The sequence below is a fragment of the Heptranchias perlo genome, chromosome 25, assembly GCF_035084215.1.
Source record: "Heptranchias perlo isolate sHepPer1 chromosome 25, sHepPer1.hap1, whole genome shotgun sequence".
Taxonomy (NCBI): Eukaryota; Metazoa; Chordata; class Chondrichthyes; order Hexanchiformes; family Hexanchidae; genus Heptranchias; species Heptranchias perlo.
Window position 1 is genome coordinate 33,955,880 of NC_090349.1, and position 18,282 is coordinate 33,974,161.

The 18,282-nt window shown below is 43.2% G+C and overlaps 1 protein-coding gene across 1 annotated transcript; it reads right to left on the reverse strand.

Moving 5' to 3' along the window:
* Positions 1-5,367: 5,367 nt before the first annotated feature.
* LOC137342194 (polyubiquitin-B-like) lies at positions 5,368-17,997 on the reverse strand. Its single transcript, XM_068005944.1, is given in 3 exon segments — positions 5,368-6,507; positions 16,026-16,517; positions 17,583-17,997. Coding segments are annotated over 2 exon segments (714 nt in total). The 5' UTR covers positions 16,506-16,517; positions 17,583-17,997; the 3' UTR covers positions 5,368-6,273.
* Positions 17,998-18,282: the final 285 nt, after the last annotated feature.

An 18,282-nucleotide genomic window follows, 5' to 3' on the forward strand; every position in this document is an offset into this window, starting at 1 on the left:
ATGTAAATTATTTAATTTTATTTTCGTGTTTTTTACAAACCAAGGAGAGGGCATAAAAACTGGACTTGACCACACAATGTACTGTGTCCTGAGCAATGCAAAGTTTCCCAGGTGGCCAAGTTGCAGGCACCTGAATTGAGTGTTTGGACTTGGATCATATTATTTGTAAGTTCACCAACAATGTAAAAATCTCCTTAAATGAAAGACTGTTCCTATTCTGAATTGATTGTGGAGACGATTGCAGAGCTCAATAAAAAATGCAGACCGAACCCAAGCGGGCAGTGAAATTAGTCTCTGCTCTTAAAAATTAAATTAGACAATTTGGCCTGGATTTTCCTTGAAAAAAATACTTGTCTTTCAGTGGTCTTGCAAGTAACTGAGGTGGAGAGGCTCTCCACCGAAACCAAGCCACTAAAAATGGCTGGTGTGTTTTCCTTCCCAAGACCTCACTGCGAACCTGATCGGCCTTTTGGAAGACCATCCTGTCGCAGTTAAATGAAACAGGGGAGCAGGCTCCCAAGATTTTACTGTGTTTCTGCCTAGTTACTGTCCCTGAAAATCACCACCCCTGTAAACACGGCAGTGCTAAATTAGTAAAGTGGCAAACAGGCCGGAGATTGAAAAGGTGAAAGGTCACAAAGGCAGGTGAAAGGTGATTCTGCAACACTGTTTTGACAAGGAATCACGTCCACTACTTTGCAGTTGCAGTTTCTAAGCTGTTAAAAGTAGGTTGTGAAATTTGCTGAGAATTTAAAAGGTCCGCCATATTGTGAAATAATGGATTTGTTCCATTGATCCTGCTCTTTAAGGAACAATTATGCAAGCCAATGCACCTGGGGAGTGGCTATGATTTGTTTACTCTGAAGTAATCGAGGATACCTACACTGGTCCTCTACAGCAATATGACAGGGTGGCTGATAGGAGAGCAGGGATACCTGCTTCAGTCTTGGCTGAAGACATCTTTTCAGAATCTAAGGACCAAGGCCAAAAACAGGTTGAATGAGGCCTTGGGTATTACCAGGACCATTGCGGAACAGACCATCAGAATTCTCAAGTCCCATTTCCGTGGCTGGACAGGTCAGGGGGAGTCCTGCTGTATAGGCCAGGAAGAGTTTGCAGAATTGTAGTGTCTTGGTGCATTTTCCATAATTTGGCCATTACAAAGGAGTTGAGCCTTCCAACTGAAGGTGAAGAGGAGAAAGGTGCTGGAGACCAATCCCCTGCTCAGGATGAAGATATCCCAGAAGGGAGAGGAGGTGGGCCCAAACACCTCACTGCCAGCAGCATATACCATCAGGCAGGAGATTATCACCAACATCTTCCAATAAAGCCCTTCAAGAACCCTTGCCTTGCTCTCATACAGCCATTCAGCGATCCTGTAATGTCTCTAATATCCTCTCTGGGAGATGTTAGTTACAAACATTAGTCACCATATAAGAGGGATAACAGGAGGCCTGATAGAATCATAGAAATTCACGGCACAGAAGGAGGCCATTTGACCCATTGTGTCTGTGCCGGCCGAAAAAGAGCCATCCAGCCAAATCCCACTTTCCAGCTCTTGGTCCGTAGTCTTGTAGGTTACGGCACTTCAAGTGCATATCCAAGTACTTTTTAAATGCGATGAGGGTTTCTGTCTCTACCACCCTTTCAGGCAGTGAGTTCCAGACCCCCATCTCCCTCTGGGTGAAAAAAATTCTCTTCAGCTCCCGTCTAATCCTTCTACCAATTACTTTAAATCTATGCCCCCTGGTTATTGACCTCTCTTCTAAGGGAAATAGGTCCTTCCTGTCCACTTTTTCTAGGCGCCTCATAATTTTATACACCTCAATTAAATCTCCCTTCAGCTCCCTCTGTTCCAAAGAAAACAATGCCAGCCTATCCAATCATTCCTCATGCCTAAAATTCTCCAGTCCTGGCAACATCCTCGTAAATCTCCTCTGTACCCTCTCTAGTGCAATCATATCTTTCCTGTAATGTGGTGACCAGAACTGTACGCAGTACTCTAGCTGTGGCCTAACTAGTGTTTTATACAGTTCTAGCATAACCTCCCTGCTCTTATATTCTATGCTTTGGCTAATAAAGGAAAGTATCCTGTATGCCTTCTTAACCACCTTGTCCACCTGTCCTGTTACCTTCAGGGATCTGTGGATATGCACTCCAAAGTCCCTCTGTTCCTCTACACCTCTCAGTATCCTCCCATTTATTGTGTATTTCCTTGGTTTGTTTGCCCTCCCCAAATGCATTACCTCACACTTCTCCGGATTGAATTTCATTTGCCACTTTTCTGCCCATCTGACCAATCCATTGATATCTTCCTGCAGTCTACAGCTTTCCTCCTCACTATCAACCACACGGCCGATTTTTGTATCATCTGCAAACTTCTTAATCATGCCCCCTACATTGAAGTCTAAATCATTAATATATACCACAAAAAGCAAGGGACCCAGTATTGAGCCCTGCGGAACCCCACTGGAAACAGCCTTCCAATCACAAAAACACCGGTCGACCATTAGCCTTTGCTTCCTGCCACTGAGCCAATTTTGGGTCATACTTGCCACTTTCCTTGGATCCCATGGGCTTTTACTTTCCTGACCAGTCTGCCTTGTGGGACCTTGTCAAAAGCCTTGCTAATATCTATTTAGGCTATATCAAACACGCTACCCTCATCAACCCTCCTTGTTACCTCCTCAAAAAATTCAGTCCAGTTTATCAGACACGACCTTCCCTTAACAAATTCATGCTGACTGTCCTTGATTAATCCGTGCCTCTCTAAATAATAATTAAAACTGTCCTTCAGAATTTTTTCCAATAATTTGCCCACCATCAAGGTTAGGCTGACTGGCCTGTGATTACTCAGTCTATCCCTTTGTCCCTTTTTAAACAGTGGTACAAGGTTAGCAGTCCTCCAATCCTCCGGCATCACACCTGTAGCCAGGGAGGATTAGAAAATGATGGTCAGAGCCTCTGCTATTTCCTCCCTTGCTTCTCTTAACAGCCTGGGATACATTTCATATGGGCCTGGTGATTTATCTATTTTCAAAGATGCTAATTCCCTTAATACTTCCTCTCTCACTATGTTTATCCCATCCAATATTTCACACTCCTCCTCCTTAACTACAATGTCTGCATTGTCCCCCTCTTTTGTGAAGACAGATGCAAAGTATTCATGAAGAACCATACCCACATCTTCTGCCTCCACACATAGGTTACCTTTTTGGTCTCTAATAGGCCCTACTCTTTCCTTCGTTATCCCCTTGCTTTTTATGTATTTATAAAACATTTTTGGGTTTTCCTTAATTTTACTTGCCAGTATTTTCTCATGCCCTCTCTTTGCTTTCCTAATTTCCTTTTTAATTTCACCCCTGCACTTTCTATACTCCTCTAGGTTTTCTGTAGTATTGAGCTCTTGCTGTCTGACATAAGCTTCCCTTTTTTGCCTCATCTTACCCTGCATGCTCTTTGTCATCCAGGGGGCTCTAGATTTGGCAGCCCCACCCTTTTTCTTTGTGGGAATATGTTTACTATGAACCCCTTGAATCTCCCCCTTGAATGTCTTCTATTGCTCTGACACTGATTTACCTTCAGATAGCTGTTTCCAGTCCACTTTTGCTAAATCACTTCTCAGCTTAGTAAAATTGGCCTTTCCCCAATTTAGAACTTTTACTCCTGTTCTATCTTTGTCCTTTTCCATAACTTAGACCTGATTATAACAATGTGAAATTTCCATAACCAACACTTGCCATTCTGTAGCCTCTCTGAAAGTTTGTCAACCTAATACCAACCCACACCAAATTAGGGGCAGAGAGAAGAAAGTAGCAGAATTACAGAGCAGGAAACATAAGAGGCATTAAGTCAAGGCCATACATTTTAGAAAGGAAGACGTCGCTGGGAAGGAGAAGCCCAAAAGTGAGGCAAAGGCCTGGATTTCCCTCCTGTTGGCAGGTTAGCGGTGAAGCTTTCTGGGTATCTGGCATTGACATGCAGGGTAAGGCGATTGGCATCACACACTATCTAGACAATAGAATGAAAGTCTTTCCTATTCAGAAAATTTAGATGGCTCTCCTATGGAGCTTGGAATGCTACACAAATGAAATGAGAGAGGTAAAGAAAGTAAATGGAAAAAAATGAAGCTGGGCAGAAACTACCAGAAATTTGAATTATTCTATAATTCACACAAGATTTTAGTAGATGTTGCAAATATACAAAGTGTAGGTAAGAAAATATTTTACTGTAACTGAAAAATCTTACTTCTCTGATTAGTGACAATTTATTTGGTGAAAGCAACTAAAACTCTCTTGCTGGATAGAATAATAGGCTGTACTGCCTGGGGATTTCTGTTCCATTATTTGAATCCGTTCTGCCTCTCCCCTTTGCACCAAAACATTGTTTGAAAGAGTTCTAGCTCATTTGATCTTTTGCCAGACTCTCAATGGGTGTGTCTGCTTGGAAATTCCAGTCAGCCTGTGTCCCTCACCCCCTGATACATAAGGGGATTTTCAGATTCCAAACACAGCAGCTCAGGCCTTGTTTTACTTTTGCCTTCCTTTCTGATGAAATGATTCACAGGCACAGGGTAGGGCATAACTTGAGCAGCACCTCAGCCCATCAGGTCATAGCTGTTCCCAGCTCAAAGCTCTGCTTCCAACAACTCCCCCTCCCCAAGGACTTGCTGTGGGGGTGGGAAGAAGGGAGCGGGGGTAAATGCACCACAGTACCTCTAGGATTGAGAGGGGGTAAAAAGCCTGATTTGCCGTGTCAGCTTTGATCCAGTGGTAGCACTCTTGCTTCTGTCAGAAGGTCATGGGTTCAAGCCCCACAGTTCTAGTGTATTATCATATTAAAGTGAAGCTCCTTGTTTCGGTAGTAGCTTCCTGAGCCATTCATTTAACTGCTGAAAATTGGTGTCATTCACAACATGGGCGGAGTTCCAGCATAAGTGATCTCCACCTACATTTTTGCTCCACAAAACCCCAACTGTTCACATTTATAGGGCGCAAAAGGAGACAAGAATTGGGCCCATGTGACAGCCTTGCTCAGTTGGTGGTGTTTATCCCTTCAAATTAGAAGATTTGTTCAAATTTCAGATCACCCGTGAACAATGCCATGGGAGATCCATTAGTATAAAAGAATAAGTAAATCGTACAGACTATAAGTGAATATTTGGGCTGGAGTAGTTTTGTCTCTGTGTTTGTGTTTCTCTTGATTAGATTCCAGGACACTGTTAATAGGTGCCTCAGTCACTGCCGTTTACTTAATAAATACATCATCAGAAACTGGTTATAAATATGGATACCTGACATAATGTACATGGCTTCATAGACAATTCACATTTACGCATGTTCAAGAGACAGAAAAAACGATGCAAAATTTAGATTTGTATCAAAATTAACAGCTTTATTTTCAGGTGACATTGTTATTTTGACAGATACAAAGTCCAGGCCTGATATATCCTGTGTCATAAAACACTAAGCACTCTAACTAAAGCCTTCTACTACTGAATACATACATGTCTCCTGTCACAAAGTAAGGCTAAAACAATGACTTGCAAAATATCCTACATCATGGTTAACTGAAGGAGGACGACAATCTTTGTTAATCATTTTTGCCATCCATTTTTTAATTATTTTGGGTAAATTTCTGTGCTCAACAATGTGAAGTGCCCCCTGCTGCACCAATGTGACATTTCTCCATTTCTCACACCAACCATCTTGTGGATCCCTGAATGGCATTGCCAATTTGTGCTGAATTCAGAGTCACTTTCATGCTGTGAGCCCATGCCCACTAGGTCAGCACTGAGATCCACCCAACACATTTCATGTGGGATCCTTACAGCCAGCAGACTGTGAGACTTTCACTCCATCAAGTTGGGCCTAATTTGAATTCAGGCCTCAAAGAAGGGTGTCTAATAATATGTCCCAACCAGGCCATCTGCTCCTTCATTTTTAAATAAAATTATTTTTCTGTTCTTTATTTTAAGTTCCCTTCCCCTGCCTTGCATGATGCATCTCTCGCTAGCAACAAATGCAGGCAGTGGCCTGCTCACAGGACTCAGTCAGCACTGCTCAGTAGCCAGGCACTAATACGTGCATGAACTTCCAACCATTATAAAGTAAACTAGACAAGAGTGACGGTCAAAATACCATTGACAGGTTACTGATTGTGTGACCCTTGGCTTCATATAGAAATTGCAACATTAGGAAAAAAGCAATGGATTTTTATACCAGTTATTTCTATAACATCAAACACACATTCCATATCCATACTGTCACACAGTTAACCACCTCGCAGACGTAGCAGGAGGAAGATGGTGCTCTGAGACTGAATGTTGTAGTCAGAGAGCAATCGGCCATCTTCCAACTGTTTCCCCTCATATGTCAGGCGCTGCTGGTCGGGTGAGACACCCTCCTGCCGGTGAACTCGTGCTTTAAAATCCTGAACAGAATCAGAGGGCAGAACATCGTATGTAGATGTTTTTCCCTTGTCGTTCCTCAGGAATATCTGCATTCGCTCCTCGTTCTTGACAATCAGCATGACAGCGTCGCTGGGAGAGACACTGTAGTCGGACAGCCTCTTGTCATCCTTCAGCTCCAAGCTGCTCCCGTTTTGCACCACCAGACGCTGTTGGAAATAGGCCACTCCGGTCTTTTCGTATATTTTCTTCTTGAGAGTCGACACTCGGATGGAAGGATCGATCTCAAGTTCGATAACCTCACCGGTGATGAACTTCACCTGGAGTCTCATCTTGTCAAATTGCTGTTGAAAAAATGAACAGGACGTCATTGATAGGGGTGCTGTGTATTATGTATCAGTCACATAATACAATTGTAAAAATGCAACGCATAGTACGAGACAGTGGCAGAATCTAGGGAACTGGTGTATTATGCAACCTGCACCTATGGTAATCACAACTGAATCAAACTCCCACCAATGTCTTATTCCCAATCAGAGCAATATTCCTCACAAAGCCACAGACTGCTGAAAACACCCCAGCAGGTCGGTTAACATCTGTGGAAAGACCAGATGAGTTAACGTTTCAAGTGTAAATACTTTGTCAGAACTGGAAGTCCCAACCCCATTTCATTCTTCACAAACCTCTTACTCCCAACCTTCCCACAATCCCAAATCTTCCTCCATTTACATTTAGATGTAGCTGTAGTTTCCTATTTGAATGAGGCAGAGTTTGAGGTAAAATCTTCGGGGAACTGCTGCTCTGGCCTGATGTCGTTAAAATATTCAGGTCCTCAGGGACCTGCTGGGTACTGAGCTGCAATACTGGGCTTCTGCCACAAGAGCGACTCAAGTGAGCCGTGTAACATTACAAAATGTGAATAAAGGGCTAATAGGGAATGCAGAACAGATTAAATAAACCAACAGTGCTCTCTAAAGCAGGAAAAATAAGCGGTGCATTTCACTGTGTAGAAATCCCTCATAATAGCTCAGTTTGTTTCAGATACTGTTCTATGATTGAAATTAGATTTGTCAGACTGCCGAAAACCAAGATCTGCCCTGTACAGAAAAGATTCATCTCAGACTCTGATCTCTCGTACAACAGATCCACCATTTAAATTTGCAATTATACTTTTCTTGCATTCTCACCCCATCGAAAGGATAATAATGCATTTTAAATTACGAGTGTCACCGAGATTCAGAACAACCAATTCAGAACTTCCCACATAAATTCACCCTCAGACCCCTCTTACAGGAGCCATTCTATTTAAAAACAAGACATTACCGTGGTAATATTAGTTAATAAACGCCTATTGCATTATTTTAAACAGCTAAATGCCTCCGTTAAAATAGCAGACAGACAGATGTCACATGACAAAGACAACGGATGTTTTTGTCTCCTAATATTGCGAACAATAACTTACAGACTTCAGTTTTTAAATGATTCTTTTAACATGTTTTCTCAACCAGATCAAAGAATATTAATAATTTATCTTAAATTGTGTCACTGTGATTCAGAACAAACCACTTTACAGAGCACCATTAGAATATTCAGATTCGACAAAAAGACAGAATAAACTCACAGTCCTTGCTGGAAGCACAGGTCCAGGAAAGTTGATCTGCAAATTTTTTTCTGATTCACTTTTCTGAGCTGTTTGTCTTCTGTGTTTTTTTTCTCTCTCTCAGATCTGGATTGGAATAAGTGAATGAAACTCTCTCTGCTTCAACTCCTCTGTGTCTTGTTCCTTCTCTTCTGTGTTTCTCTCTGTATCTCTGGCTCCTTCCTCTCCTTTTATTCTCAACCTACTTTCTGAACGTCACAGCCCTGCTGCCCCCTGATTGCTTAACTCCCTCCGGCTCTGTCATCATAACAAACCAGTGAGATCTGAGCTGAAGTTTCATTTCCCCAAAAATTCCCCTCAGTGTCTGAGAAATGACCTCACGGTCAGCAGCACGTAGAGAACCTTGCTGCAGGTAACAAATTCACTTTCAGATTCCTTTCTGGTGCCACAATCTGAAACAACAACAGAGCACTGACTGGGGGTGGGGGGAATCTGCACCCAGTTTGATGCTGTGTTCCTGTAGTCAGTTTGAAAATGAACTAATCCTATAAATTTCTTCTTGACCCAATATTTTCTTTTTAAAACAATATTTGCTCTTAAAAAGAAACAGAACTAGATGCAGTGCATTGTATTTATTAAAAAAAACAAATCCAATTGAATTGCAATCATTTAACCATGTTGCCACACACCTTGCAAATGTTAAATTTACTGGGATGAAAGTTAGCAAGCGTTTACCATGAAATGTCCCAGATTCATCCAGCAATTCTGACTCAGACCCTATGAGCTGATAAGTGGCAAGTAACATTCGCACCAGACAAGTGCCAGGTAATCACCATCTCCAACAAGAGAGAGTCTAACCACCTCCCCTTGACATTAAACAGCATTACCATGGCCGAATCCCCCACCATCAACATCCTGGGGATTACCATTGACCAGAAACTTAACTGGACCAGCCATATAAATACTGTGGCTACAAGAGCAGGTCAGAGGCTGAGTATTCTGCGGCGAGTGACTCACCTCCTGACTCCCCAAAGCCTTTCCACCATCTACAAGGCACAAGTCAGGAGTGTGATGGAATACTCTCCGCTTGCCTGGATGAGTGCAGCTCTGACAACACTCAAGAAGCTCGACACCATCCAGGACAAAGCAGTCCCCTTGATTGGCACCCCATCCACCACCCTAAACATTCACTCCCTTCACCACCGGCGTACCGTGGCTGCAGTGTGTACCATCCACAGGATGCACTGCAGCAACTTGCCAAGGCTTTTTCAACAGCACCTCCCAAACCCGCGACCTCTACCATCTAGAAGAACAAGGGCAGCAGGCACATGGGAACAACACCACCTGAACGTTCCCCTCCAAGTCACACACCATCCCGACTTGGAAATATATCACCGTTCCTTCATCGTGGCTGGATCAAAATCCTGGAACTCCCTACCTAACAGCACTGTGGGAGAACCTTCACCACGTAGACTGCAGCGGTTCAAGAAGGCGGCTCACCACCACCTTCTCGAGGGCAATTAGGGATGGGCAATAAATGCTGGCCTTGCCAGCAACACCCACATCCCATGAACGAATAAAACAAAATTTAAACATGGCTGGTGACACAATGACATCTTCACATTGCCAAAAGTGACAGAAATTATTTAATTTAATTTTATTTTTTGTACATACTGAGGAGAGGTCATGCAAACTGGACTTGGCCGCACAATATACTGTGTCCTGAGCAATGCAAAGTTTCCCGGGTGGCCACGGTGCAAGCGCCTGAGTTGTGTGTTTGGACTTGTCTCATGTTATTTGTAAGTTCACCAATTTGTAAAACCCTCCTCAAATGAAAGACAGTTCCTATTCTGAATTGATTGTGGAGACGATTGCGGAGCTCAATAGTAAATCCAGACCTAACTCAGACAGGCAGTGAAATCAGTCTCTGCTCTTAAAAATTAAATAAAATATTTTGGACCAGATTTTCCTTTTAAAAAAATACTCATCTTTCGGTGGTCTGGCAATAACTCAGGTGGAGAGGTTCTCCACCCAAACTAGGCCACTAAAAAGGGTTGCTGCATTTTGCTTCCCGTGACCCTGATCGGCCTTCTGGAAGCACATCCTGTTGCAATTAAATGAAGCAGGGGAGCGGGCTTCCAAGATTTTCCTATGTTTCTGCCCAGTTACCATCCCAGAAAATCACCACCACTGTAAATGTGGCAGTGCTAAACCGGCAAACAGGCCAGAGATCAAGAAGGTGAAAGGTCACACAGGCAGGTGAAAGGTCACACAGGTAGGTGAAAGGTGATTCTGCAACACTGTTTTGGCTAGGAATCACTTCCACTACTTTGAAGTTGCAGTTTCTGAGCTCTTAAAAGTACTTAGTGAAATCTGCTGAGAATTTATAAAGACCTCCATATTGTGAAATAATGGGTTGGTTCCATTGTCCTGCGCTCCAGGCTGAACATAGAAAGTACAGAGAAGAAGTGAAAAAGGAAATAAGAGGGGCAAAGAGCGAGTATGAGAATAGACTGGCGGCTAGCATAAAAGGGAATCCAAAAGTCTTCTATAGGCATATAACTAGCAAACGGGGAGTAAGAGGAAGGCTGGGGCCAATTAGGAACCAAAAAGGAGATCTATGCATGGAGGCAGAGGGCATGGCTGAAGTACTAAATGAATACTTTGCATCTGTCTTTACCAAAGAAGAAGATGCTGCCAAAGTCACAGTAAAAGGGAAGGCAGTTGAGATATTGGATGGGATGATAATTGATAAAGAGGAGGTACTAGAAAGGCTGTTTATGCTTAAAGTAGATAAGTCATCGGTCTGGATGGGATGCATCCTATGTTGCTGAAGGAAGTAAGAGTGGAAATTGCAGAGGTGCAGGCCATAATCTTCCAATCCTCCTTAGATATGGGGGTGGTGCCAGAGGACTGGAGAATTGCACATGTTACATCCTTGTTCAAAAAAGATTGTAAGGATAAACCCGGCAACTACAGGCCAGTCAGTTTAACCTCGGTGGTGGGGAAGCTTTTAGAAACGATAATCCGGAACAAAATTAATAGTCACTTGGACGAGTGTGGATTAATAAAGCAAAGCCAGCACAGATTTTTTAAGGGCAAATCGTGTTTAACTAACTTGATAGAGTTTTTTGATGAAGTAACAGAGAGGGTTGATGAGGGCAATGTGGTTGATGTTTTGTATATGGACTTTCAAAAGGCATTTGATAAAGTACCACACAATAGGCTTGTCAGCAAAATTGAAGCCCATGGAATAAAAGGGGCAGCGGCAGCATGTATATAAAATTGGCTCAGTGACAGGAAACAGAGAGTAGTGGTGAACGGTTGTTTTTTGGACTGGAGGAAGGGGTCCCCCAGGGGTCGGTACTAGGACCACTGCTTTTTTTGATATATATTAATGACTTGGACATTGGTGTACAGGGCACAATTTCAAAATTTGCAGATGACACAAAACTTGAAAGTGTAATAAAGTGAGGAGGATAGTAATAGACTTCAAGAGAACATAGACAGGCTGGTGGAATGGGCGGACACATGGCAGATGAAATTTAATGCAGAGAGGTGCGAAGTGATACATTTTGGCAGGAAGAACAAGGAGAGGCAATATAAATTAAATGGTACAATTCTAAAGGGGGTGCAGGAACAAAAAGACCTGGGGGTATATGTGCACAAATCTTTGAAGATGGCAGGACACGTTGAGAAAGCGGTTAAAAAAGCATACGGGATCCTGGGCTTTATAAATAGAGACATAGAGTACAAAAGCAAGGAAGTTATGTTGAACCTTTATAAAGCACTGGTTCTGCCACAACTGGAGTATTGTGTCCAATTCTGGGCACCGCACGTTAGGACAGATGTGACGGCCGTAGAAAGGGTGCAGAAAAGATTTACTAGAATGGTTCCAGGGATGAGGGACTTCAGTTACGTGGGTAGACTGGAGAATCTGGGTTGTTCTCCTTAGAGCAGAGAAGGTTGAGAGGAGATTTGATAGAGGTGTTCAAAATCATAACAGGATTAGATAAAGTAAATAAAGAGAAACTGTTCCCATTGGCGGAAGGGTCAAGAACCAAAGGACACAGATTTAAGGTGATTGGCAAAAAAAACAAAGGTGACATGAGGAAAAAATTTTTATGCAGCGAGTCGTTATGATCTGGAATGCACTGCCTGAAAGGGTAATGGATGCAGAATCAATCGTGGCTTTCAAAAAGGAATTAGATAAATATTTGAAGAGAAAAAATTTGCAGGGCTACGGGGAAAAAGTGGGGGAATGGGACTAACTGGATTGCTCTTACAATGAGCCGGCATGGGTTTGATGGGCCGAATGGCCTCCTTCTGTGCTGTAACAATTCTATGATTTTATATTTCTAATTTTGCAAGTCAATGCACCTGGGGAGTGGCTATGATTTGTTTATTCTGAGGTAATCGAGGATACTTACACTGGTCCTCTACAGCAATATGACAGGGTGGCTGATAGGAGAGCAGGGATACCTGCTTCAGTCTTAGCTGAAGACATCTTTTCAGAATCTAAGGACCAAGGCCAAAAACAGGTTGAATGAGGCCTTGGGTATTACCAGGACCATTGCGGAACAGACCATCAGAATTCTCAAGTCCCATTTCCGTGGCTGAACAGGTCAGGGGGAGTCCTGCTGTATGGTCCAGGAAGAGTTTGCAGAATTGTAGTGTCTTGGTGCATCATCCATAATTTGGCCATTACAAAGGAGTTGAGCCTTCCAAGCACTGAAGGTGAAGAGGAGAAAGGTGCTGGAGACCAATCCCCTGCTCAGGATGAAGATGTCCAGAAGGGAGAGGAGGTGGGCCCAAACACCTCACTGCCAGCAGCATATGCCATCAGGCAGGAGATTATCACCAACATCTTCCAATCAAGAGGATGCCCTCCATCTGCATGACGCAATAAAACCCTTCAAGAACCCTTGCCTTGCTCTCATGCAGCCATTCAACCATCCTGTAATGCCTCTAATAACCTCTCTGGGAAAGGTTAGCCACAAACATTAATCACCATATAAGGGGGATAACTGGAAGCCTCCCTGAAAAAAATACACAAACACACCGAATAGTCTGAAATGTGAATGTTTACTACATATTGTCCCTTCATGGTGCCCTACTTCTATTACCACCTCTCATCACTGTGACTGCCCCTTGTGTCTAAAACTCTTTTCATGCGTGATTCTAACACTCTTATGTGGTCTACCCTAGTGTCACAAGGTTGTGAGGTTCGTGGCTGGGACTGTACTGATGGAGCTCTTGAGGACTGAGGTGACACCCATTTCAGTGTGCTTGGAAGGATCTGCTTCTGGTATTTTGTCCTAATCTTACCAGGCCCAGACCAGAAGCTCCATTCTGTGCTGGCTTTGGAGGGGGATCCATTGATCTGAGCCCATTGTCACAGCCGTAAGAAGGAGCAACATCTGTGACCACTCCTTACAGCCCACTAATTCCGGGCATGGGTTCATTTGGACTAATGAGCAGGTTGACTAGTCCCAATTAAGTCCTGAAAGCCCTGAGCTTACCGGTTCTTCCGGCCATCTATGGAAGCAGTCATTGCTGCCACTGCAGAAGTGACAACTGCTCTTAGAGCATCTTTCTGATGTTTTGAGGTTGCATCGATTTCCTGGACTGCCACAGTCATCAGGGCGTTCCTGAAGTCATGCCGTACCTCCTACATTGTATTGCAATGTCGGTGTGGACTTTGACCTTTTCACCATTCACACCACATGAGAGGAGACTGTCTCCACTGCCTGCAAATGAGATCTATGCTCCCAAATCATAGATCTTTTAAAGACTGGGCCCCTGAGCTCTTTGTCTTTGGGCTCATTAGCAGAAGGAAGCAGTTTCTGGCCATTTCAGGGAGAGACAGCTGCTTCTTCATTATTTCCTCCCAGCTCTGTCTGCTCACTGGTGCTCTGTGATTCACCTAGTGATATCACCTCTGCCTCAGTTGGTGAATCTGGTCAGGTGTTTGAATAAACAAGAAGCCATGTCAAAATTTCTAGGGGTAGTAATTGATCTTATGCGTTGGCACAAAACAAGCAGTATGGCATTAGCTGCCTGTTATACCCCCCATCTGTTATACCCTCTCCCATTACACCCCCCGCCCATTATACCCCCCGTTATACGCCCCACCTGTTATACCCCTAGCCCGTTATACCCCCCATCTGTTATATCCTCTCCCATTACACCCCCGGCCCATTATACCCCCCGCCCATTATATCCCCCGTTATACGCCCCACCTGTTATATCCCACCCCGTTATATGCGCCGCTCATTATACCCCCCGCCCATTACATGCCTGCCTGACGTTCAGTTCTATTGACATTCTAACTTGATTCCTTTTTAAAAAAACACTAGTTGAATTTTAAGAGCAAACAAAGTCTCGCTGAGGGAAACTGATAAGTTGGGAGGGGTGGAGAGAGGAGGGGAGGAAGGAAACAAGTTGAAGGCGGAGGGGGGTTGCTCTGGTCTCCCAACAAACGCTCTTGGAAGAAGCGAATGGCAATTGCGGCAGAGTGGATGGAGGGCTAAGGGTGCGGTGATTGACAGCAGAGAAAGAGGTAGGGAAGATACAGGGTTGAGTGGGTATTTGAAAGGGGAAGAGGTAGGGATAGTGATGGGAGTGAGCAGATGATATGGAGAAGCGGTAATAGGAAGGCGAAGGGTTAGTGAACATATGGGAGTGAGGGTGTGAGGAGAAGCACATGTGATTGGAAGAGGGAATTGGGAAGGGAGCTACTGAGAGCCACATTTCCACCATAACCTCATGTCTAATGCACAGATACAGAAATAGAAAAGGAAGACAGAGAGAAAACAGCAACAGGAAGAGAGCAGCGACTGGTAACAGAGACCATATTCTCTAACATATCATGTGAAAGACCACAGGAGATTAACTAGTATAATAATTCAACTGTGCAAAATATGGAATGGCAATTTGGACTGGTGTGATTTCTGGACACTGTTAATAGGTGCCTCAGTGCATCAGTCACTGCCATTTCTTTAATCAACACTTGGTTAGGGTAATTCATCTAAAACTGTGTTTAAATATGGATCCTGGATGTAACGCACGCAGACCCATAGACAATTTATAGCATCACGCATTTAAGAGTCAGAAATAAGCACTCATTTAGATTTTTTATTAAAATGAACAGCTTTAGTTTCAATTCACATTGGATATTTTGGCAGATACAAAGTTCAGGCTTGATATACTCTGCTATAGTAAAACACTAATCACTCAGACTAAAGCATTCTTATGTTGAACACATACATTTCTTCCAGCACACACTAAGGCTAAAGCAATTACTTGCAGACTACCTACAATCGTTTTAAAGTGAAGAAGGAAGACCATCTTTGTTGATCATTTTCCGTCCCTTTTTATGATCTTTGTAAGGGGGAAAATTTTGGCTTCAACAAAGTGACAAGCCCCCTCCTGCACAGTGTCACATTTTTGTAATTGCCACATCAGCTATCTTATGGCCTCTCTGAGTGAGAAGGCCAATTAACACTGAATGAGAGGCCAGTTTGGTGTTGTGGACTCATAGATTGAGACTAGCCTACTCTTCAGTAGAACCCTTAAGGGTAACAGAACATACTTTTGACCCATGGGTCTGGGCTTGATTTGGATGAAAATATCAGATATCAATGATCAGTATCTAACCCACTGCATCACCTGTCCCCCTGATCTTCTATGTTTTGAATTACATTGCTCTTGTAAAACTCAAATCCAGTGGCTTGTACCAACATCTTTTCCTAGCTGAGAGTGCAAGAAGGTGACCTGTTCCCAAGCCTTGGTCAGCGTCATACTGTGGTCAGACATTAACAGGTGACCAAACTTCCCAATGTTATAAAGTGAACCAGAGGTGACCCAAAGTGTAATGGACAGGTTAGTGACTGTGCAATCTCGGCCTCTTACAAGCTGCACATCAGAAAACAGAAATGTTATGAAAGAAGTGATGGATTGTTACAGTGTATAAAATTTAGTTCTGTAATTTCTATAGTTCGTCTTGTAAACCACTGCAAGCGCAGGTTAACCACCCCGAAGACGTAGCAGGAGGAAGATGGTGCCCTGAGATTGAATGTTGTAGTCGGAGAGCAATCGGCCATCTTCCAGCTGTTTCCCCTCATACGTCAGGCGCTGCTGGTCGGGTGGGACACCCTCCAGCCGGTGAACCCGTGCTCTAAAATCCCGAACAGAATCAGAGGGCATAACATCGTATGTAGATATTTTCCCCTTCTCGTTCTTCAGGAATATCTGCATTCGTTCCTCGTTCTTGACAATCAGCATCACAGTGTTGCTGGGAGAGACACTGTAGTCAGACAGCCTCTTGTCATCCTTCAGCTCCACGCTGCTCCCGTTTTGCACCACCAGACGCTGTTGGAAATAGGCCACTCCGGTCTTTTCGTATATTTTCTTCTTGAGAGTCGACACTTGGATGGAAGGATCGATCTCAAGTTCGATAACCTCACCGGTGATGAACTTCACCTGGAGTCTCATCTCGTCAAATTGCTGTTGAGAAATGAACAGGACGTCAGTGACTGTGTATCACATATCAATTGCACAGAATGAATAATGGAATTTTAAACGTGTTACACATTATCCCAGGCATTGGCTGTACAGGAGGAAGCTGGGGATCAACTCTTGTGTAAATTGCATCTACAGTAATCCCAACTCATTCTGGCTTCCTACTGATATCTGCATCCCAAACAAACCAATATTCTTCACAAACTCCTTATTTCCAGCCAGGCAAAAAATGGCAGATTCCCAATCTGATCTCCTTTTGCATTCGGATGTGCCTTTTCTGCACTATCCTGACATTGTTAAAATATTCAGATCCTCGGGAATCTGCTGGGTACTGAGCTGCAATACTGGGCATCTGCCACAAGGACCCCTCAGTGAGCTGTCTGAGACGAGGGTAAATGGGGGGGATAAAAACACTGGCCCTGAAATTCTGTGGCTGTTCTCTTGATGTTCCACCATAACTTCAGCAGGAGATCGGCGGATCCTTAAGAGAAAATGAATAAATGGTCGAAAATGGCAGTAGAATTTCAGTATCGAATTAAATAAATCATCTGTATAATTCTCTAAACCCAGAAGCCAGGACACTTCAAGTCTAATAGACAAGAAAAATAATCAGCACGCTTGTTGAGGTAGAATTTTCTCTTATACCAGTGGTCTATGAACAGAATCTGTACAGTTGTGGAAACCAAGCAGCAGAGAGCTGTCCTGAACAGAAATTGTTTCTCTCAGACTCAGATTCCAGAAGCCATTCCATTTAAAAGCAAGAAATTACCTTGGTAATATTAGTTAATGAATGCCTAAAGCATTATTTTACAGGTGAATGAATGCCTCTGTTAAAATAGCAGACAAATGGATGTCACATAAACTTGTTAAATCTTTGTCTCCTTATATTGTCAACAGTAACTTACAGACTTCAGTTTTTAAAAGATTCTTTTGATTTGTTTTCTCACCTGGTTCAGAGAATATTACTAATTTATCTTAAATGAAATTCAGAACAAGCCATTTTATAGACAGAATTAGGACATCGAGGTTCTTAAATATAAGACAGGATACCTCACAATCCTTGCTGGAAGCACAAGTCCAGGGGAATCTGAAGAAAAGTTGATTTGCAGAATCTTTTCTGATTCACTTTTCTGAGCAGTTTGTCTTCTCTGTTTTTCTCTGCACCGACTCTCAGATGTGGATGGAATAAATGAATAAAACTCTCTGTACTTCGACTGCTCTGCGGCCTCTTCCTTGTCTTCTGTGTTTCTCTCTGTTAAACAATCCTCTCTCACTGTGTCTCCGGCTCCCTCCTCTCCTTTTATTCTTAAACCCACTTTCTCAACGTCACAGCCCCGCTGTCACCCTCTGGTTGCTTAACACCCTCTGGCTTTGTCATCATAACAAACCAGTGAGATCTGAGCTGAACTTTCATTTCCCTAAAACTCCCCTCAATGTCTAAGAAATGACCTCACAATCAGCAGCACAGAGAGAACCTTGCTCCATCTAACAGGCTCTGGACTCATCTGTCTCACTTTCAGATTCCTTTCTGGGGCCACAATTTAGAGCAACATCAGCTGAGCAGTGACTCAGGAGGATCAGCCTCCTGTTCAAAGCTGTAGTCAGGTGTTGAACGGTTATAATCTTAAAAACATCATCCCTACATTTATTTTGTAACAATTTAACTGATAAAAAGGAAGTAATTAGTTAAATAATACAGGATATTCCTGGAGTGTGTACGAGGTGGCTTTTTAGACCAGTACGTTGAGGA